Below are 23,974 nucleotides of genomic sequence, written 5' to 3' on the forward strand. Positions count from 1 at the left end.
CTCCCAGCCTCAGTACACCATGCAGCATGAGATGCCTCATACATCCAGCCCCAGTACACCATGCAGCATGAGATGCCTCATCCAGCCTCAGTACACCATGCAGCGTGATATACCTCATACATCCAACCTCAGTACACCATGCAGCGTGATATACCTCATACATCCAGCCTCAGTACACCATGCACTGTAATATACCTCATACATCCAGCCTCAGTACACCATGCAGCGTGATATACCTGATACATCCAGCCTCAGTACACCATGCAGCGTGAGGTGCCTCATACATCCAGCCTCAGTACACCATGCAGCGTGATATACCTCATACATCCAGCCTCAGTACACCATGCAGCGTGATACCTCATACATCCAGCCTCAGTACACCATGCACTGTGATATACCTCATACATCCAGCCTCAGTACACCATGCAGCGCAATATACCTGATACATCCAGCCTCAGTACACCATGCAGCGTGATATACCTGATACATCCAGCCTCAGTACACCATGCAGCGCGATATACCTCATACATCCAGCCTCAGTACACCATGCAGCGTGAGATGCCTCATACATCCAGCCTCAGTACACCATGCAGCGTGATATACCTCATACATCCAGCCTCAGTACACCATGCAGCGTGATACCTCATAGATCCAGCCTCAGTACACCATGCAGCGTGATATACCTCATACATCCAGCCTCAGTACACCATGCAGCGTGATACCTCATACATCCAGCCTCAGTACACCATGCTGCGTGATATACCTCATAATCTAGCCTCATTACACCATGCAGCGTGATATACCTCATACATCCAGCCTCGGTACACCATGCAGCGTGATATACCTCATACATCCAGCCTCATTACACCATGCAGCGTGATATACCTCATACATCCAGCCTCAGTACACCATGCAGCGTGAGATGCCTCATACATCCAGCCTCAGTACACCATGCAGCGTGATATACCTCATACATCCAGCCTCAGTACACCATGCAGCATGTTATACCTCATAGAAACATAGAAACATAGAATTTGACGGCAGATAAGAACCACTTGGCCCATCTAGTCTGCCCCTTTTTTAAACATGTTACCTCAAACCATATTTGATCCTTATTTTTTTGTAAGGATATCAATATGCCTATCCCAAGCATGTTTAAATTGTACTACTGTATTTGTCTCTACCACCTCTGATGGGAGGCTATTCCACTTATCTACTACTCTTTCTGTGAAGTAATTCTTCCTCAAATTTCCCCTTAATCTTCCTCCCTCTAGTTTCAGTGCATGTCCTCGTGTTCTGCTGCTCCTCTTCCTGTGAAGAATGTCTCCCACCTGTACCTTGTTAAAACCCTTGATATATTTGAAAGTTTCTATCATGTCCCCCCTTTCCCTTCTCTGCTCTAAAGTATACATATTAAGATCTTTTAGTCTTTCCTGGTACGTTTTGTGATGTAGGCCATGCACCATTTTAGTTGCCCTTCTTTGTACAGTCTCTAATGTATTTATATCCTTCTGGAGATATGGCCTCCAGAACTGAACACAATACTCTAGATGAGGTCGTACCAATGACCTATACAGTGGCATTATTACTTCTTTCTTTCTACTGCTGATACCTCTCCCTATGCAACCAAGCATCTGACTTGCCTTCTTCATTGCTTTGTTACATTGCCTACCTGCCTTTAAATCCCCTGAAATAGTGACACCTAGATCCCTCTCTTCCTCAGTAGTTTCCATTATAGTGCCATTTATACTATATTTAGTCTTTGGATTTTTGCAACCCAAGTGCATGATTTTGCATTTTTTGGCATTAAACTGTAGTTGCCATGCTCTTGACCATTCCTCTAATCTACCTAGATCATCAATCATTTGTTTTACCCCTCCTGGTGTGTCTACCCTGTTGCATACCTTTGTGTCATCTGCAAAAAGGCACATTTTACCCTCAATTCCATTTGCAATATCACCAATAAAGATATTAAAAAGCACTGGTCCAAGTACAGATCCCTGGGGTACTCCACTTGTAACCTTTCCCTCCTTTGACTGTACTCCGTTTACTACAACTCTCTGTTTTCTGTCCTGCAACCATGCTCTTATCCATTCAACTATCTTAGAATCCAATCCCAAGCTTTCAAGTTTATTTAACAGTCTGCGATGTGGGACAGTGTCAAAAGCTTTACTAAAGTCTAGATAAGCTATATCTACAGCCCCACCTTGATCTAGTACTTTAGTCACCCAGTCAATAAAGTCAATAAGATTTGTTTGACATGATCTTCCCCCAGTAAACCCATGCTGTTTTGGATCCTGTAAATTGCTGGTTTTGAGATATTCTACAACTCTTTCTTTTAAGAGTGTTTCCATCAATTTCCCTACTACTGATGTAAGGCTCACTGGTCGATAGTTGCTTACCTCTTTTTTTGCTTCCACTTTTGTGCAGTGGGACTACATTCGCTGTTTTCCAGTCCTCTGGGATTACTCCAGTAGCTAGTGACTGGTTGAATAATTCTGTTATTGGTTTTACCAGCTCCCCTTTGAGCTCTTTTAGTATCCTTGGATGTATCCCATCTGGCTAAATTGATTTATCCACTTTCAGTTTTGAGAGTTCTGTGAGGACTTTCTCCTCTGTAAATGTACTTGTTTCTCCCTCAGTTTTCTGACTATACTTGCAACTTAATTGTGGGCCCTTCCCCTCCCTTTCAGCAGTGAATACTGAGCAGAAATAATTATTAATATTATCTGCTATTACATTGTCCCCCTCAAGAAAACTTCCACTCTCTGTCTTTAGTCTTATTATTCCACTTTTTGTTTTTCTCCTTTCACTTATATACCTAAAAAAAGTTTTCCCCCCTTTACCCACTGATTGGGCCATTTTCTCTTCAGCCTGTGCTTTTGCACATCTGATTACCTTCTTAGCCTCCTTCTGTCTAACAAGATACACCTCATTGTCCTCATTCTTCTGCGTCTTCTTAAATTTTTAATGGCCAACTTTTTTGCTTTCACAATACTTGCTACTTCTTTTGCAAACCACAATGGCTTCCTTTTTCGTGTGTTTTTCCTAACTCTTTTGACACAAAGTTCTGTTGCTTTTAGAATTGCACTTTTTAATTTTTCACACTTATCCTGCACTCCTTCCAAGTTCCTCCACTCTGCCAAAGAATCCCTTACAGAGTTTCCCATCTCTACAAAATCAGCCTTCCTAAAATCTAACACCTTTGTTTTTGTGTGCGATGAGTCAGTCTCTGTCTTTATTTTGAACCATACTGCTTGATGGTCACTGGATCCCAGGTTTTCACCCACATTTATGTCAGATATTCTGTCACCATTTGTAAGTATTAAGTCTAATATTGCCTCCTTACGAGTGGGCTCCCTCACCAATTGCTGGAGGGATGCTCCTTGCAAGGAATTCAGCATGTCCCTACTTCTGGTGGAACTTGCAACAGGCAGCTCCCAGTTTACATCAGGTAGATTAAAGTCTCCCATGATTATCACCTCTCCTTTTAATGCCATTTTATTGATGTCCTGCAATAGGCTCTTGTCAAGTTCCTCTTCCTGACCTGGTGGTCTGTAGATCACCCCTATACGAAAAATCGAATTCTCCCCTGTTTCTATGGTCACCCAAAGGGCCTCAGTTTTTTCTTCAATACTTTGTATTAAGGTAGTCTTTATACTTTTTTTCACATATATTGCAACCCCTCCTCCAATTCTTCCCATTCTGTCCTTCCTAAATAAAGTATATCCTGGTATAGCTATGTCCCAGTCATGATTTTCATTGCACCATGTCTCTGTAATAGCCGCAATATCCAGTTCATCCCTTGTCATTATTGCAATTAGTTCTGGGATTTTATTTCCTAAGCTTCTAGCATTTGCACACATAGCTCTTAAAGTTGTGTTTGTGCTTCTCCTGCTGCTAGCTATGTTCATCTTTCTGCCTATATCTATTCGGTTTTGATTGGTATTATCTTTTGTTGCAGTGGATAGGCTTCCTGTTCCATTTTCCTGCTGAGACAATACCTCTAGGTTGGGGGAGCAGATTTCTTCATTTGGTTCACTACCCCCCTCTGCTAGTTTAAATAGTTGCTTATGAAGCTTCCAAACCTCATACATCCAACCTCAGTACACCATGCAGCGTGATATACCTCATACATCCAGCCTCAGTACACCATGCAGCGTGATATACCTCATACATCCAGCCTCAGTACACCATGCAGCGTGATATACCTCATACATCCAACCTCAGTACACCATGCAGCGTGATATACCTCATACATCCAGCCTCAGTACACCATGCAGCGTGATATACCTCATACATCCAGCCTCAGTACACCATGCAGCGTGATATACCTCATACATCCAGCCTCAGTACACCATGCACTGTGATATACCTCATACATTCAGCCTCAGTACACCATGCAGCGCGATATACCTGATACATCCAGCCTCAGTACACCATGGAGCGCGATATACCTCATACATCCAGCCTCAGTACACCATGCAGCGTGAGGTGCCTTATACATCCAGCCTCAGTACACCATGCAGCGTGATATACCTCATACATCCAGCCTCAGTACACCATGCAGCGTGATACCTCATACATCCAGCCTCAGCATACCTCCCAACTGTCACGATTCCGTCGGGACAGTCCCGATTTTCGGGTCCTGTCCCGACGTCCCACCCGCGGCAGGCATTGTCCCGCTGCGGGGGGTGGCAGTTGGGAGACCCCCCAATGTAGTAGAATAGACGCTGTGCGCATGCGCACAGCGTCTATTCTCGTATGAAAATGAGGTCGCGGCTAATTAGCATAAGCCGCGCCCTCATTTGCATACACCACGCCCCCTTTTAGAACTGACGTAACCCCCCACAGCGAAGCCTTGGCAGTGGGGCGTTGCTGCATATGAAAATGAGGTAAAAACCCTAAAAACAGTGTTTTTTTACGGCATTTTTAGTTTGGTGAATCTCGCCCCATATCTTAATTATCTTCAGAATAGAAAGTGAATGCTTACTGTACAAAGTAATCATTTACTCAGCTGTTAGGAAATTGGAGAAACATGTCTGGCAACTGCCTCATTTGCAACATCTTTTTGTGATCAGTATTTGCCTCCAGCCACCCAACGTCATGTGTGTAACTTCGGTTACAGTACAGACGCCTCGGCCCACTGAATATTTACATGAGGGTCTCACTGCGTCACTGGGTCAAATATCATCTCTCCCTCCCCCGTCCTGAATAACTGGAATACTTGTCTCTGGGCTGCGGAAGTGTCTGAGGACAGAGGATCAGAGGTTGTATTATTATTGTTGTTTATGTATGACGCTCTGAGGTATCACACAGTGCAGTACACTGATGGGATCATGGCACAAAGAGATAACATACAGTGACATGACGCACAAGGTGAGGGTAACTATGACCCCCATGAGCTTACACTCTAAAAAGGTGCGGGGAGCAGAGGGAGTAATGCTGTGTACACACGGTGAGATCCCCTTGCTATTTGACTTAAGATTTGATTGCTATGCAATCTTTGCTAGCTCTGCTGCCCTGTCTTTTTCGCTATTCGATATGTGCTGACCAGGAGCGCGCATCGGCATCGCATCGGGATCGAGAGCTTGAAAACCTGTTTGATCACCATGCGAAGAAAATGCGATCCCGATACGATTTTTACTATATAGTCAAGATCTAATGCTAGATCTCACCGTGTGTTCACAACATTACAGCAGTGACAGTGGGGGAGCAGAGTGGGTAACAGCAGTGACAGTGGAGGAGGAGGGGGTAACAGCAGTGATGGTGAACGGGGAAAGGATCACAGCAGTGGGAGAGGAGAGGGTAATAGAAGTGACAGTGGGGGAGGAGAGAGGATAACAGCAGTGACAGTGGGGGAGGAGGGATAACAGCAGTGACAGTGGGGGAGGAGGGATAACAGCAGTGACAGTGGGGGAGTAGGGATAACAGCAGTGACAGTGGGGGAGGAGAGAGGGTAACAGCAGTGACAGAGGGAGAGGAGAAAGAGTAACAGTAGTGACCGTGGGGGAGGAGGGATAACAGCAGTGACAGGGGAGGAGAGAGAATAACAGCAGTGACAGTGGGGGAGGAGGCAGGGCCGGTGCAAACCCTGTGAGCGCCCCAGGCAACCGCCTAAAAGCCCCCCCCCTCCCCCCGCTCCTCTCTGGGGGGGGGGGATTTTTGCGGGCACTATCAGTGGGCACTATCATCGCAATCCCGGGAAGGGGGGGTGCGGGTGATACAGGGGGATTGCCACTGAGCAGGAAGGGGGGAGGCGGATGCAACCCACAGGCGTGCTCCACAGGGGGTGCCGCTGATGAACAGCATGGGGGGATCACGGACGGGAGTCAGGCAGGGTGAGGGGTCTCACGGACTCACCTGCTGTGGACTGGTCTCAGGACCACTCGACGGCGGCAGCAGCTGAAGACAGGGGAGAGCCCGGTCATCTAGTGTTATGACCGGTGCGGCACCTCCTCCGCCACTTAAAGTGAGCAGTTAACGGTGAGGGGGGAGTCAGCAGTTAATTCTGGAAATTTGCGGGACTATTCCGGTGCGGAGGGGGGGGTGGGGTAATTAGAGGGGGATGTGTGGGCTGAATAGTGGAGGAAGAGCTGAGCTGTGCTATTCATTGGCAGCGTGATGTGCCGCCCTCCACTGGGCAGCGCCCTAGGCAAATGCCTAAGGCTGCCTAATGGTAGCTCCGGCCCTGGGAGGAGGGATAATAGCAGTGACAGTAGGGGAGGAGAGAGGATAACATCAGTGACAGTGGGGGAGGAGAGAGGATAACAGCAGAAACAGTGGGTGAGGAGGGATAACATCAGTGACAGTGGGTGAGGAGGGATAACAGCAGTGACAGTGGGGGAGGAGAGGATAACTGCAGTGGCAGTGGGGGAGGAGAGAGGATAACAGCAGTGACAGTGGGGGAGGAGAGAGGATAACAGCTTCACATAGTGGGCAGAGGGTAACAGCAGTGACAGAGGGGGAGGAAGGAAAACAGCAGTGACAGTGGGGGAGGAAAGGGTAACAGCAGTGACAGAGGGAGAGGAGGGATAACAGCAGTGACAGTGGGGGAGGAGAGGATAACTGCAGTGACAGTGGGGGAGGAGAGGGTAACAGCAGTGACAATGGGGAGGAGAGGCTAACAGTGACAGTAGGGGAGAAGAGAGGATAACAGCAGTGACAGTGGGAGAGGAAGGATAACAGCAGTGACTGTGGGGGAGGAGAGAGGATAACAGCAGTGACAGTGGGGGAGGAGGGATAACAGCAGTGACAGTCATGGAGGAGAGGGTCACAGCCGTGATAGTGGGGGAGAAGGGTAACAACAGTGACAGTGGGGGAGGAGAGAGGATAACAGCAGTGACAGTGTGGGAGGAGGGATAACAGCAGTGACATTGGGGGAGGAGGGATGTAACTTATTAAATATCAGCAATGACAGTGAGGGAGAAGAGATAACAGCAGTGACAGTGGGGGAGGAGGGATAACAGCAGTGACAGTGGGGGAGGAGGGATAATAGCAGTGACAGTGATGGAGGAGGGATAACAGCAGTGACAGTGGGGGAGGAGGGTAACAACAGCGACAGTGGGGGAGGAGAGGGTAACAGCAGTGACAGTGAGGGAGGAGGGATAACAGCAGTGACAGTGGGGGAGGAGAGGACAACAGCAGTGACAGTGGGGGAGGAGGGATAACAGCAGTGACAGTGGGGGAGGAGGGATGAAACTGTTAATACATATCTGCAATGACAGTGGGGGAGGAGAGAATAGCAGCAGTGACAGTGGGGGAGGAGAGAGGATAACAGTAGTGACAGTGGGTGAGGAGGGATAACAGCAGTGACAGTGGGGGAGGAGAGGATTACTGCAGTGACAGTGGGGGAGGAGAGAGTAACAGCAGTGGCAATGGGGAGGAGAGGGTAACAGTGACAGTAGGGGAGAAGAAAGGATAGCAGCAGTGACAGTGGGAGAGGAGGGATGAAACTGTTAATAAATATATCCAATGACAGTGGGGAGGAGAGGGTAACAGCAGTGACAGTGGGGGAGGAGGAATGAAACTGTTAATAAATATATGCAATGACAGTGGGGGAGGAGAGGGTAACAGCAGTGACAGTGAGGGAGGAGGGATAACAGCAGTGACAGTGGGGGAGGAGGGATAACAGCAGTGACAGTGGGGGAGGATAGGGTAACAGCAGTGACAGTGGGGGAGGAGGGATAACAGCAGTTGCAGTGGGGGAGGAGGGTAACAACAGTGACAGTGGGGGAGGAGAGGGTAACAGCAGTGACAGTGGGGGAGGAGAGGGTAACAACAGTGACAGTGAGTGAGGAGGGATAACAGCAATGACAGTGGGGGAGGAGGGATAAAAGCAGTGGCAGTGGGGGAGGAGGGATAACAGCAGTGACAGTGGGGGAAGAGGGATAACAGCAGTGACAGTGGGGGAGGAGGGATAACAGCAATGACAGTGGGGGAGGAGGGATAATAGCAGTGACAGTGGGGGAGGAGGGATAATAGCAGTGACAGTGGGGGAGGAGGGATAACAGCAGTGACAGTGGGGAGGAGGGATAATAGCAGTGACAGTGGGGGAGGAGGGATAACAGCAGTGACAGTGGAGGGGGAGGGATAACAGCAGTGACAGTGGGGGAGGAGAGGGTAACAGCAGTGACTGTGAGGGAGGAGGGATAACAGCAGTGACAGTGGGGGAGGAAGGATAACAGCAGTGACAGTGGGGGAATAGGCATAACAGCAGTGACAGTGGGGGAGGAGGGATAACAGCAGTGACAGTGGGGGAGGAGGGATAACAGCAGTGACAGTGGGGGAGGAGGGATAACAGCAGTGACAGTGGGGGAGGAGGAATAACAGCAGTGACAGTGGGGAGGAGGGATAACAGCAGTGACGGAGGGGGAGGAGGGATAACAGCAGTGACAGTGGGGGAGGAGGGATAACAGCAGTGACAGTGGGGGAGGAGGGATAACAGCAGTGACAGTGGGGGAGGAGGGATAACAGCAGTGACAGTGGGGAGGAGGGATAACAGCAGTGACAGTGAGGGAGGAGGGATAATAGCAGTGACAGTGGGGGAGGAGGGATAACAGCAGTGACAGTGGGGGAGGAGGGATAACAGCAGTGACAGTGGGGGAGGAGGGATAACAGCAGTGACAGTGGGGGAGGAGGGATAACAGCAGTGACAGTGGGGGAGGAGGGATAACAGCAGTGACAGTGGGGGAGGAGGGATAACAGCAGTGACAGTGGGGGAGGAGGGATAATAGCAGTGACAGTGGGGGAGGAGGGATAACAGCAGTGACAGTGGGAGAGGAGGGATAACAGCAGTGTTGGTGGCTGACCAGGCTATAGTATATTGCGTGTAGTATACAGGCTGCACTTACTGACCTTCCTATTACAGCAGTCCTGAAGCTGGGAATTTGCGTTGCAGCTAGTCAGGTCTGTCACAGCTTGCTTTCCCTGCGCCGCCTGACTCACCACTTGGCAGAATATCAGTTGGAACCTGGTACCAGTAGCAGCCAGTGTGCAGCCATGAGGAAACAGTATCTAATATCAGCTGGTATGTGAGGACTGGGGACCCCATATGCTGGCTGCGCGCCTGCTGACGCCGTGTCCCTACTAGCGCGCAGCAGGTAATCTCCCCGTCACACATCCTGGTGTAGAGTTACTGGGAAAACCACATTGACCTTTTCATGCGTCAAGCTTTCCCGTTCTTTTTCTTGTGTCGACATTTTGTCAATGTCGATATTTTGGCGACAACCATTTGATCCATACCCTGTCAAGTGGCTGCTGTTGAACTATACATTCCAGCAAGCCCTGCAACAGTTCTAGCATGGCCTAAGAACCAAACAATGGCAGGGCATGCTGGGATATGTAGTTCTACAGCAGCTGTGGGGGCCCCTTATTGCCCACCCTGGTATATGGTAATGAGATACGCTACGATTATTTCTATCATATCTCTGTTGACCTATGTAGACCCACAAACCATATACCCCATGTATTATTATCATGTATCTGAATGGCTATGACATATTCTGTAGCGCGGTACATTGAGGGGGATCCTCACACAAGCATTATATAATACAGTGACGTGAAACAAGGTAAAGAAGGCCCTGATCCAGTCAGCTGACAATCTAAGTCACTGGTTCTCGAACTCGGTCCTCAGGACCCCACACAGTGCATGTTTTCCAGGTCTCCTCACAGAATCACAAGTGAAATAATTAGCTCCACCTGTGGATCTTTTGAAATGTGTCAATGAGTAATGAGTGCACCTGCCGGGCGACCTGGAAAACGTGAACTGTGAGGAGCGAGTTTGGGATAGAGGAATGAAAGACACTGGTGAGTTGCCTCAGTCCACCGAATGGCAGAACGCGCATTCACGTAGGCTCGGTTACCCTTACTGATTCACTGTGTCCGTGGCGCTCGGTGATGAACATGGAGGATTCTGGGTGTAAGGGAGGAAGAGGAGAGGTTACGTCAGCAGTGTCAGTGTATGAGATCACCCTAATAACCCTCAGCTGCCAGGATTTCAGGATGATGGACCCTAATTCTCATTCTGTCCTATCCCATTATAGGAGAACCTCCATCTCCGGTAACTGGAAGACCAACACGGGATCGGCCATGCTGGAGCAGATTGCGGTGTCAGACAGGTACGGTACCAATGTCATACAGGCCCTACATTGTGTTCTGCCGCAGAATGGCTGTTTCATGCATTTGCACAATACTTACCAAGAAGTGATGAATTGCCGACGCTATGGACAGGCAGCGACACAGTTGTGTAGTATATGTGCTTCTGTCCCCTCCAGTGACTGACACTGTTTGCTCACCCCTGCTACTAGGTATGGGCTCAGTGAGTGCAGGATGAACTCCTCATCCACGTGACTCACAGCTGCATGCCCTCCAGGGTACAGCCACTCGCCCTGTCACCATGCCCTGTCTGTCAACCCGCCCTGTCATGTTGTGTACTTATGTTGTGGTAAGCAGTTGTGTTTTGTTCTTATCCTGTGTTCTTACACGGTGGTTCCATGTTGTGTACTGTACTTACACTGTGGTTCCATATTGTGTACTGTACTTACAACGTGGTTCCATGTTGTGTACTGTACTTACACCGTGGTTCCATGTTGTGTAATGTACTTACACCGTGGTTCCATGTTGTGTAATGTACTTACACCGTGGTTCCATGTTGTGTACTGTACTTACACCGTAGTTCCATGTTGTGTACTGTACTTACACAGTGGTTCCATGTTGTGTACTGTACTTACAATGTGGTTTCATGTTGTGTACTGTACTTACACCGTGGTTCCATGTTGTGTACTGTACTTACACCGTGGTTCCATGTTGTGTACTGTACTTACACCGTGGTTCCATGTTGTGTACTGTACTTACACTGTGATTCCATGTTGTGGACTGTACTTACACCGTGGTTCCGTGTTGTGTACTGTACTTACACCGTGGTTCCGTGTTTTGTACTGTACTTACACCGTGGTTCCATGTTGTGTACTGTACTTACACCGTGGTTCCATGTTTTGTACTGTACTTACACCGTGGTTCCATGTTGTGTACTGTACTTACACCGTGGTTCCATGTTGTGTACTGTACTTACACCGTGATTCCATGTTGTGTACTGTACTTACACCCTGGTTCCATGTTGTGTACTGTACTTACACCCTGGTTCCATGTTGTGTACTGTACTTACACCGTGGTTCCATGTTGTGTAATGTACTTACACCGTGGTTCCATGTTGTGTAATGTACTTACACCGTGGTTCCATGTTGTGTACTGTACTTACACCGTGGTTCCATGTTGTGTACTGTACTTACACCGTGGTTCCATGTTGTGTACTGTACTTACACCGTGGTTCCATGTTGTGTACTGTACTTACACCGTGGTTCCATGTTGTGTACTGTACTTACACCGTGATTCCATGTTGTGTACTGTACTTACACTGTGGTTCCATGTTGTGTACTGTACTTACACTGTGGTTCCATGTTGTGTACTGTACTTACACCGTGGTTCCATGTTGTGTACTGTACTTACACCGTGATTCCATGTTGTGTACTGTACTTACACTGTGGTTCCATGTTGTGTACTGTACTTACACCGTGGTTCCATGTTGTGTACTGTACTTACACCGTGGTTCCATGTTGTGTACTGTACTTACACCTTGGTTACATGTTGTGTACTGTACTTACACAATGGTTCCATGTTGTGTACTGTACTTACACCGTGGTTCCATGTTGTGTACTGCACTTACACCGTGGTTCCATGTTGTGTACTGTACTTACACCGTGGTTCCATGTTGTGTACTGTACTTACACCGTGATTCCATGTTGTGTACTGTACTTACACCGTGGTTCCATGTTGTGTACTGTACTTACACCGTGGTTCCATGTTGTGTACTGTACTTACACCGTGGTTCCATGTTGTGTACTGTACTTACACAATGGTTCCATGTTGTGTACTGTACTTACACCGTGGTTCCATGTTGTGTACTGCACTTACACCGTGGTTCCATGTTGTGTACTGTACTTACACCGTGGTTCCATGTTGTGTACTGTACTTACACCGTGGTTCCATGTTGTGTACTGCACTTACACCGTGGTTCCATGTTGTGTACTGTCCTTACACCGTGGTTCCATGTTGTGTACTGTACTTACACCGTGGTTCCATGTTGTGTACTGTCCTTACACCGTAGTTCCATGTTGTGTACTGTACTTACACCGTGGTTCCATGTTGTGTACTGTACTTACACCGTGATTCCATGTTGTGTACTGTACTTACACCCTGGTTCCATGTTGTGTACTGTACTTACACCGTGGTTCCATGTTGTGTACTGTACTTACACCGTGGTTCCATGTTGTGTACTGTCCTTACACCGTAGTTCCATGTTGTGTACTGTACTTACACCGTGGTTCCATGTTGTGTACTGTACTTACACAGTGATTCCATGTTGTGTACTGTACTTACACCGTGGTTCCATGTTGTGTACTGTACTTACACCGTGGTTCCATGTTGTGTACTGTACTTACACAGTGGTTCCATGTTGTGTACTGTACTTACACTGTGGTTCCATGTTGTGTACTGTACTTACACTGTGGTTCCATGTTGTGTACTGTACTTACACCATGGTTCCATGTTGTGTACTGTACTTACACTGTGGTTCCATGTTGTGTATTGCACTTACACTGTGGTTCCATGTTGTGTACTGTACATATGCTGTGTACTTACACTGTGGTTCCATGTTGTGTATTGCACTTACACTGTGGTTCCGTATTGTGTATTGAGGATGTTGCATTGCACCTCGGTCATTTTGTGCTTTGGCAATGAATCACAAATTTCCAATGTGCGATGGATTTGGAGTTGGAAGAGGAGCCGCCTTGTTCAACTCTAAATCGTATTTGATTGCTGCATTCATAGTTGGCCTGGGTTTTCTAACCCCCCCTACCCCGGGCATCACAACTTGGTGTGTTCCAGTATAAACTGGAAGCTGGATTTTCTCCTAACTGTAAGGGAGCCCTTTGCCTGTTGGCTAGCAGTGCCTCCTACTGGCCGTTTCTGTGTCTTCAGAGACCAGTGTCTTTTACATCATACTGAGTGCAGTTCCAGTATAGGGCTTACACCACCTGACCTGCTAATGTGCACCCAGGCAGACGGCGCATGCTTACAGTGGGGCTTATTCTATGGCTCGCGTACTGAAGAACTCAAACCCAGCCTTCAGTTTCTAGTGTTACGCCCTATTCTACGCAAGTAGCAAAACTGCAAGGTCCTGGGTCTGGTCACCCAGGGGTGCAGGATAAAATGCAAGGGAACAGCCCCCCTAGGGATGGCCATCGATATTTGACCTTTTTTTTGCCAAGGTGTCAGGACCCAGATCAGAGCAATGCTCCCCGCCCCTGATTGGCCCACAACTCACTAAATACTAAAGCAAGAGTGAAAGTTGGATGAAAAGATAAATGGTTTTCTTTCAAATAGTTTCAAACCTTCAAGTTTACCCATCAGTTGTTCCAATGATGATAACCATCAGTGATAACCCACCAATGGCCATTGCTACTGCAGCCTGCAAAGGAAGGAAGTAGAGGACGTGCTGCAGAATACACTGTGGCCCTTATTCTGGTTCACTCGCAAAGGCAAATTCCTTCTCAAATGGACAAAACCATGTGTACTGCCGGTGGGGCAGATGAAACATGAGCAGAGAGAGTTAGATTTAGGTGGGGTTTTACTTCAAAGTGAGATCTATATTGCAGTGTAAAAATAAAGCAGTCAGAATATTCCCTGCACAGAAACAAAATAACTCACCCAAATCGAATTCTCTCCGCACATGTTACATCTGCCCCACCTGCAGCGCAGCATGTTTTTTTCCATTTGAGAAGGAATTTGCCTTTGCGAGTGAACCAGAATAAGGGCCTGTGTCTCCTCCTCTAATTGGATGGGCCTCCTGGACGTCCACACGTGTCCAGAGGTCACATGTTTCGGAAGCTGTTGGAGGCTCCTTAGGCAGCCGGGTACCCACCGCTGCACTATACTGTTATCCAGTCACGGTCACTAGGTCTCTGAGGCCTGCCACGGCAAGCTGAGACTTGTAGTCCCACCCTGTCTGACGTGACACTTGCTACCCACTTATGCCCTAAGTTTATGACAGAAATAGCTGCATCTATACAGTGTTTGCAAATCATTTGGAAATTGAGCAAATAAAAAGGAAATTGAGCAGAATTCTCTTACAGACGACTGCAAATTACTGTAACCCAATGGGTTCTGATTTCAAGTTAAAAGTCAATTCCTCTGATCCAGAGCATGCTGGGACTTGTAGTTCCAGGACCACTGGTGAGCTAAAGATTGCCTACCTGTGCTCTTAGCTCACTCTGTAGGCCTCTAATTCATCACAATTACTGTTTGTTGATTAAATCAGGTCCAGTCCCAGTGGCAAACGCAGGATTTTCAGAAGGGGGTTTCCAGAGGGGTGGAGCAAAGCACGGAGATGGACACTTAGGTGACCCAGTATATGCCGGGTCAGTTAAAGTATTATAGATAGACCAAATATATATAAATAATAATAATAAAAAAATTATATATATATATATATATATATATATATATATATATATATATATATATAGAAAGAAAGGGGAGATCAGAGTGCGCTAGTAGACCAATAAATGTCACTTAGTAGAAAAGAGTATATTTAATATAAAATACATATAAGAGGTACATATAAATCATGTACAATAAAAGGACCCTTCTTGAGGTGTCACGAAAATACAATTGGTGAACATCAATGGTAATTGCTCAGAGATTTCTTAATCACAAACAGAAGGCCCAACGCGTTTCGTCTGAACCAGACTTCATCAGGGGCAGAAATTGCGGTCAGCAGTAACTATAGATGTTCAGTACAGATAGTTTTATGAATCGGATGTCAATAAGACATAATCCAGTAAATTTCCGCAATCAGGAAACAAAAGAGTATTCTAGCTTGAAATGACCAAATATATGGTAATAGCCAGGTGTGACAGAATCCTCAAAATAACATTAGCAACGTCAGGAGCAGTAGCATACAGCAGGAGTTCACCAGTGTTCATTTGCTGACCGCAAATTCTGCCCCTGATGAAGTCTGGTTCAGACGAAACGCGTTGGGCCTTCTGTTTGTGATTAAGAAATCTCTGAGCAATTACCATTGATGTTCACCAATTGTATTTTCGTGACACCTCGAGAAGGGTCCTTTTATTGTACATGATTTATATGTACCTCTTATATGTATTTTATATTAAATATACTCTTTTCTACTAAGTGACATTTATTGGTCTACTAGCGCACTCTGATCTCCCCTTTCTTTCTATGTCTATTTGATTGGGTCTTTTCTAACAGAGGACCCTTCAGAGTTGCTGCTCTCACTCTATTAGCGCAGGAAAGGGTTTTTTCCTTTTATATATATATATATATATATATATATTTATACATACATACATACACACACATACATACATACAGGGGCATCAACAGCAGTGTAGACCCCTGGGCATAGCAATGTATTGGGGCCCCTACCGATCCTCCAGCGGTAGGGGAAGCTTTTATGTCCCCCGGGTGGTAGGGGGTATTCTATCAACCACTCTGCATGTAGGGCCTGGATGAGTAATTTCCACTAATTACCCCTTTACTGCACAGATGGTGGGAGATGGAGTGGGAGAAGGGGGCATTGGGCTTAATGCTGGGGCCCTGATACATAACTTCCAGGGTGGTAGAGGATGTTTAATATAGTGGAGTGGGCTCATTATTCATAATTTTCTGGTGGGAGAACAGCTTGCTTGACTGCAGATATCTCCAGTTTCCGGAAATAGATTTCTTAGATTTGAATGGAAAAACTAGAGAATCCCACCTACCAAATGGTATTGGGGACTAGGGGATCAGAGTTCAGGAGACAGAGCAATCTGCCCAAAAGTATATAATACTACATACCAGGTGTGTGGAGCTGGAGCAGTAACCAGCTGCTGGAAGGCTGATAGCTCTGGTTCTGGGAACAGTAGAGACAAGCTACTAGTGTCCTTCAAAGAAAAACTCTAAGTCAGACAGAACCTGAAATATCTGACTGGGAATAACAATTAACAGGCTTGGATGGGGACCACTGCTTTGAAGTCATATATCTCCGGTTCCCAGTGGCCGATTTTTACATTTCTTATACCCTTAGAAAGAGGGGACCCTCAGCTTTCAGCTGAGGGTCCTTAGACTCCTGGGGGGTTTCTGGGTACTCAGAAACCCCCCCTGCGTGCACTACTGAGTCCCAGATTTGGGAACAATGAAACCTTAATAAAACATATTTGCGATGAGGTGTTACTGCATTTCCTTCCTCGCAAACACAAGTCTGAGCAAGTCCCGAGCAGGCCTCAGATGGAAGATGTGCTGATATGTCTAGTAGCTATCCGCGGAATCGGCCCTGTTTATTAACAAAACTGAACTCTGTAAAAGCTCTGGACTCCTAACCACCGGAGGGCAGACATTACAGACCGTTCCCAGATACCGCGTTGTTGGATCGTCCTTCAGATGTCCGAGATTTGCAAGCACCGCCATTACTATATCAGCGGCTGCATTCTGGGTAATAAGCGATGGGGGGTTTGGTCATACAGTGGGCCCGATTCAGCTGAGCGAATAACAGCGGTCAGCAATCAGGTAGACACCGCCCCGTCATAGTGAAATCCCGCCTTCCAAATGAACATGTGCGCTGTGTGAATAGACGTGTATGGGTAGCGAAGAATTTTCAGCAGATGGAGAGTGACCGAAAGCATTCATTAGCCGCTCACTATCTAATGATTTTTCCACTGGCCACCGCTGATAGCAAGCACAGCATAGCCCTGGACTCAAGGCCCGTACACATGGGGAGACAGGTGCCCTGTGCTTAAGCACAGATTGGTCAGCGCACATCACTAGCACACATGAGATGCACATGCAATGTGTGCTGAGCGATCGGGAACACTGGCGATCTGGCTTTGATTTTGACTTCATGCAATAAAGATCTAGTCAGGCGATAACGGCTCCCGAGACCGCACCACACATGGCCGCCGCTGGGGGGGTATATACATGGGGTGATGTTAGAGATCACCCGGTGTGTACGGGCCTTTACTCCACGGCTGCAATGAAATAAGCCTAATTGAGGCCAGAGCTGACGTCACCCTCCCCTAAAACTCTTGAGTACACCCGCATTTCCCTAGTCGCGCCTGCCTTTATTCGGGCACACATGCGTTTTTCTTGGCACTGAAACGGCCGCTTACCACACCCAGATTCCTATAAATCACCCAGTGAAGTAGCAGGAATTCATGCACCAGATAATGAGGGTGATTCTAATCACCACGCTCCCCTGCGTGTTCGCGCAGGGGAGCGACTGCGCATGTACTATTGTGCGCATGTGCAGCCACTTGGTGGAGCAGATGCCTTAAACTGCTTGTTCTCCATCCCGTTCCCACCTAGAAGTCTGGCCGGGGGGGGGTGAAGGGCTGCACCCATGGGAATGCCCAGCATTTCATGGGCGTTCCCATGAAAATGTTTGGCGTTCCCATGTAAATGCGCGGGGGGCGGGCAGCTGACCTCCTCCGGTACAGTGAGCCACCAGAAAGGTGTTTTAGATCTGCGAGCGCTTGCAAAATCATTCGATAGTCAGGGACCATCAAATGATTTTTTTCCCCCGCATGCAAGGCTGCGAATGGTCTTTCCTGCGGGCGACGTTAAAATGACGAAATTCGCAGCTTTGCGTGTTAACCAGAATAACCTTCAATGTATCAGGACGATCCTTTACAAGATCTATAACAGTCCCACGTCCCATAGAACATAAATGTGCACTTTAATACTTGGTTCTGGTAATGATCAGGGGCAGGTACTAGGAGATCGGTTACTGCGGGGGGAGACAGTGATCTATCTATAAGGGGCTGACATCGCTTGTCCAGCGCGGATAGAATTATATGGACTTCTTTGTCCCGCGGCAGCTGGTGCTGCAGATCAGTAAGATAGCGTGGCAGCCATTTTCCTGGAGGTAGAAAAGTCTAAATGCTACTTCAGAGTTGCTATGGACAACTTCTAAACTCTTCGGAAGCTTTCCTGCCTCTCCCTGTGGGTGCCACGCCAATATACTTGAATGCCAGCCTATGGCATTAGTGCCAAGGGATGCCTACGCCTGAATGAAACAGTGTTGTAGATATGAGGCCTAGCATTGCTCACTAACGTGATATAACACTCTGTGTGCCGCAGATACCGGCTGTGGGTGGACACCTGCTCGGAGATATTCGGAGGCCTGGAAATGTGCGCGGTTGAAGCTCTGCATGGGAAGGATGGGAGAGATCACATTATAGAGGTGAGCGCTGTGGCTCTGCACAGACTATGGGGGTCTCATTCTGGATGGGGCTTCTCCTGTCCTGCCACAATCAGGAGAGATCTGACCGATCGGAGTCGCATTTGGGCGAGTAATTCTCCGTATTGTGACCTGGCGGCTCATCCTGGTATAACACTATATTAGCTTCCTGGTAACAATTTATTATAGGCTACGGAACCAGCTGCTTTCCTTCCCGGGCTGTCAGCACTGAATCCGCGGGCTCGGCAATCGCTAATTGCTTTCGTCTCTTCTCCCCCAGGTGTCAGGCTCCTCAATGCCATTAATTGGAGACCAGCAAGAGGAAGACCGGATGCTGATCGCGGAGCTGGTGATCAATAAGATGGCGCAGACTGTTCAGTGCAGCTCCTCGCCCAGCCGCTCCATCCACGGGCCTCAGCCACAGGTAACAGAGGCATAGTAGGGATTATTTACCTGGCGCAAGTCGTTGACACCCGCGGTACTCCTTAATGTGCGTAACTGCGTCTAGCTGTCTAAGGTCAAGGTGGTTACTTCCCAACCCGACCGATAATTCTGCGTCTTGCTTGTAGAAGCGTAGACGCAACTTTCACCCCTTTATATTTGTTCTAGTAAAATATGGCCGAGGTTATCATAACTCATTTAAATGATCTTGTCCTACAAGAAACACCTTAAATCTGGGAGATGGTGCAATAGAAGACACTCAGCTGCTCCTAATCCATCCTCGGTCCAGCTCGTCCCATTGGACGGTGCAAGCTATTGACAAACATGGCTGACTAGGTTTCTGCTTAAAAGGATGTCCAACGCGTATTTCTTGTATAGGTTCAGCTTCATCTCCTGTTTGCTGAATTCTCTGTATTGTTTTCCAGGCTCAACCCGTTCACTCGAGATCTGCTACTCCCATCCAGCAACAGAGGCCTCCTCCTCAAGGTACGCTCGTTTCCAGGTGGTTCCGGCTCTGTGTAAAATTATCTGTCTGCCCAGTGGTCGGTCTGTAATAATGTTATCCCAGATGGGAGGAGAGAGCAGAATCAGTATTAGAGTCCTTTCTAGAAAATGTATCCTGTTCCCGCCCCCACGGAGCAGGAGAACATAGACCTAGCTGGTTATCGGATCTATACGATGAGGAACGACGGACATTATTGCAGTTTGAGCAGAATGAAGGCTTCATTACAAGATGGAATGTGAACAAACACCAGAAATGATGATTTCAGAACACATAATTACACTTTGCTAGATTACATACAGAATGATCACACAATAACTATTCTCATTTCTCTTAGGAGGACCACCAGTAGCCCAGGTTCCTCAGAGACAAGGACCTCCCTCCCAGCCAAGGCCACCACCACAAGGACAACAGCTTCAAGGTTTAGGGCCTCAGCCATCGCAACATCCACCAAATCTACCCAGCCCTGGGGCACAACAACGGCAGATTGCCCCCCAGCAGCAGCCTTCGCCGCAGCAGATTAGGTCTCAACAAGGTTCACCCCGCCAATCTCAATCCCCCCAAAGGCAGCCAAGTCCTCAAGGTTCACAGTCTCCCCAACGCCAGCAGCAGCAGCCTCCTCCCATGCCGGCAGGCCCCAAGCCAATGGGCGTCCAACCCCCGCAGCCTCGGCCACCTGGCCCGGTTAGGCAACCAGTCCCTGCAGGGCCCCAGCAGAAACCACCACCACCAGTCCATCAACAACAGCACGGCATCCGTCAACCAGGACAGCAACCACCGCTGCAGCAACGGCAGTCGGCTCCAGGCGGTCCCCAGCAACAGCCGCCTCAGCAGCAGCAGCAACCGCCACAGCGACCCATGACCCAGCAACCCAGGCCTAACCCTCAAGCACCTGGGCAGGGTTCATCACGTCCTGGCGGGCCCCAAAAGCCTCAGCTGGCTCAGAAGCCGGGCCCAGAGCTGCCCCCACCCCAGCCGCAGCTGAAGTAAGCCCCTCCCGAGGTTCTGGGTGGGCCACACAGGTTTCAGCTTCATATACTACCTTTTTGCATCCCTTTGTTGCATGCTGATTAAATGGAGGTAGACACAGCTTTGTCACAGATGGAGCCACCTCACGCTCATATTTATTTATGGCTTTGGGGGCTTTTGGACCCCGAGGGCCCTCGATGGCAGATCACAGGTTACACGAGATACCTAAAATAGCCATGATTTTTAAATGTAAGATACCAGGTTTATTTAGTGCCCTTCCGTGGGTTCCTGAGGCCGATTGGGTTTTAGGATTTATCACCACGCTTGATTTGAAGGATAAGGATGTAGGTGTCCAAGACTTGTGGAGATTTTAGTGTGAATGATTAACAATTGCATGACTTTAACTGATCATTATCTCTCTCTCCCTCCCCTTCAACATACTCCTCCTCCTCTACCTTCCCCTGATACTTCCAACATGTATAACACCTCCCCTTGTATCGTATCCCATATCCTTATACCTTCTGTTCTCTAAATTCTCTCCTCTTTGTCTTCTCAATGTCATTATATATCTTCTCACCATCAACATTCCTGCTCTCGTTGATCTATCCCCTCCTTTATCTCTGGTCCCCCCGTTTTATAAACCACCTCTCCTTTCAATATTTTAATCTCCGTCCCCTCACATCTCACCAACCGCATGTCCCCATCATTGGCCATCACCTCACATTGTTCTCCAGTAAGTCCCAATCCCTCACCAACTCCTTCACCCTTGCAGACTCGCCAGCTCCACGTTCCAGCCTTAGTCACGACGAGGTGAAAGCGGAGACCATCCGAAACCTGAGGAAGTCCTTCGCCAGTCTCTTCTCAGACTGAAGGGATCTTTCGGGAGTCATTTTTAATCCCTCCGACACCACGTCAGTCACACCTCTCCCAAACCTAACATTGCGGCTATGTGTCTAAAATCCTGCTCCCTTCCACCTGTTTGCACGGCTTTAACCTCCTGAAATAACGCCATTGAAGAGGTAGATACGGAGAGGAAACCGATCCTAAAATCACGGGAGGAAGAGAGAACTCTAGAAGCTATATACCATATATAAATAATTTATACATATATATTCTAAGATACCGGAGCCTAGAGCTCTGGAGAGGCGGTAGAAACCTTGGGCCTTTTTAGATGGTCAAGGACAAAGAACAAGTGGCTGGGGACAGCCACTGCGAGGAACCCGTTCTATCGGGGGATTCTCGTTAGGACCTGTGACACCACAAGTCCTATGTGTGCCAGTCTTCTGCTTGTATGTATATATTTACAGTATATGTATACAAATATATATTCATGGATATTACTATATTAGACCCTGCAACAGTAAAGTTAAGTTAATTTTGTACGTTTGTCTGTTCTCTCGACCGTCACACTTGCGCTTCTCCTCCCAGCGGCTCTCACTATCTATCCCTCCTGGTTCCCCGGCTTCCGCTCTGCTCCTGTGATGTGTGTTGCGCTGTGACTCAATTTCCCAGTTATTTCGTTGACATCCGAATGTAACGGCACAGCTTTTGTCCCCCAATTTTGTCTTATCCCCCCCATGAGCCTGGCTGATCCCCCTCCTCACCCAACTTTCTCCCGCTTTGTGTTCCCGTTCATTCCAAGTCTTATTTTTGTGTGACAGTAACACTATTGTAACGTGTGTAACTTAAGCTTGCTGTGGGTACTATCGTGATATGATTCTTAGTGAGCAACGAACATGTGTTCTTAGTATTCAGAGTAATATATTATGATTATAGTAAAGAACTTATTCTATTTACCTGCACAGAGCAGGCGCCAAGAGACGTGTGCGTAACGTTTGTCAGCGTTTGTGTGAAAATGTGAACCCCAAACGGGGGCAAGAAAATGTGATGTGTCCTCATTAAACAATTCTGAAAGCAAGATGGTGTCACTGCGTCGTGTTTGGGAGCAGTGGAGGTGGTATGCGGTCTGCAACCAGAGAGCGTAATTAAAGGTAGCGTACAGCAAATATAAGGTGATCGCTTATGTAGAATTATATGTTGGGAAGCAGGACACCTTAAATCACATTTTGAAGCAGAAACCTTTTTCTGGTGAATTTGCAGACCATATAGAAATAATGAGGTGAAACAGGTGGGAAAAGAAAACTGTTCTGCCCCTGAGGGTCAGATTCACTCTATATATGGCAGTGTGCACGGATAAATAATGACAGTAATTATAAAGCCGTTTTGGCTGTGAGGGGTGAACATTCCTTTCTTGCATTTCCCTATTACCTCTGCCATAGAGGGGCCTCCCGTTGCTTCGCAGCTATCAGGGCTACTGGATTTTTTTCCCGCCACAACTCAATTGCCCCCACGATTGGGGTGAGCTTTTTGTAGCAGGGGTATATTGCACATCCAGGGATATGTAATAAGCTCTAAAACCCATCCATGACTGTAATCTAGACGGAGGTGGACAATAAGGGGACGTCCAGCTGCTGATTAACTACAGTATACATCCCAGCATGCTCTACCTGTTTTAGCATACCCTGATAGCAAATCTGTGGCAGGACATGCTGGGATTTGTAGTCCTACAGCAGCTGTAAAGCCGCTTACTGCAGGTAAAACTACATAGTATCAGTTTTTTTCTCGTAATAGTGCAGATTGGGTCAATAAGCTCAAGACCAAGGGCATGACTTACTTTGGGCCTTTATGGCAGGCATGTCCAAACTAAAGCCCTCCAGCTGTTGTGAAACTACAAGTCCCATCATGCCTTGCCACAGTTTTGCTATTAGGGAATGCTAAAACTATGGCAAGGCATGCTGGGATGTGTAGTTTCACAACAGCTGGATGGTCACAGTTTGGACATGCCTGCTTTATGGAGACTTTGGAATCTTGTAAGGAGAGATGTCCCATTGTGAGGGGACACCAATTAGCATAATCCATGAGTTTTACCTTCAGAATATATTTGGCTATTTTCACACACCGCCTCCATTGAGTAAGATCAGCCGGTGGTCAGTCGCTGCAGCAGACGGCTGAATATTGAACATCTGATACCCGGTTTAATTTGGCTACCCCTAGTGGTCAAGGGCATTCTTTGAAGTGGACACGGTCGTGGGGATGGAGACACCAAAAATATATGGGCCTATTCCTGTGTCAGCCAGTTACTTTGGTAATTTAGGAGGATCAAAGTCGGACAGGGAACCCACTAACATGTGTCCTTTGCTGACCAACCAGTATCCTATCTCGTCTCATCTGAAATCCGGACAGACTTGGTGGGGTAGGACCAGCAGAAT

At 47.6% G+C, this 23,974-nt stretch overlaps 1 protein-coding gene across 4 annotated transcripts in view; it reads left to right on the forward strand.

Annotated features, from left to right (window-relative positions):
* The window catches only part of SYN1 (synapsin I), an 88,214-nt gene extending 65,591 nt beyond the window's left edge, over positions 1 to 22,623 (forward strand). Inside the window, exons 8-13 of one of the 4 annotated variants that reach the window (XM_083161247.1) lie at positions 10,545 to 10,619; positions 18,694 to 18,796; positions 19,074 to 19,217; positions 19,660 to 19,720; positions 20,074 to 20,758; positions 21,478 to 22,623. In XM_083161247.1, the coding sequence (XP_083017373.1) occupies positions 10,545 to 10,619; positions 18,694 to 18,796; positions 19,074 to 19,217; positions 19,660 to 19,720; positions 20,074 to 20,726 (1,036 nt within the window). In that variant the 3' untranslated portion in view covers positions 20,727 to 20,758; positions 21,478 to 22,623. Of the gene's footprint in view, positions 1 to 10,544; positions 10,620 to 18,693; positions 18,797 to 19,073; positions 19,218 to 19,659; positions 19,721 to 20,073; positions 20,759 to 21,439 lie in introns of all 4 variants that reach the window. The other 3 variants (XM_083161244.1, XM_083161245.1, XM_083161246.1) reach the window with 3 other exon arrangements.
* The last annotated feature ends 1,351 nt before the right edge of the window (positions 22,624 to 23,974 follow it).

The sequence above is a fragment of the Crinia signifera genome, chromosome 9 (assembly GCF_055691185.1).
Source record: "Crinia signifera chromosome 9, ASM5569118v1, whole genome shotgun sequence".
NCBI classification, from domain to species: Eukaryota; Metazoa; Chordata; class Amphibia; order Anura; family Myobatrachidae; genus Crinia; species Crinia signifera.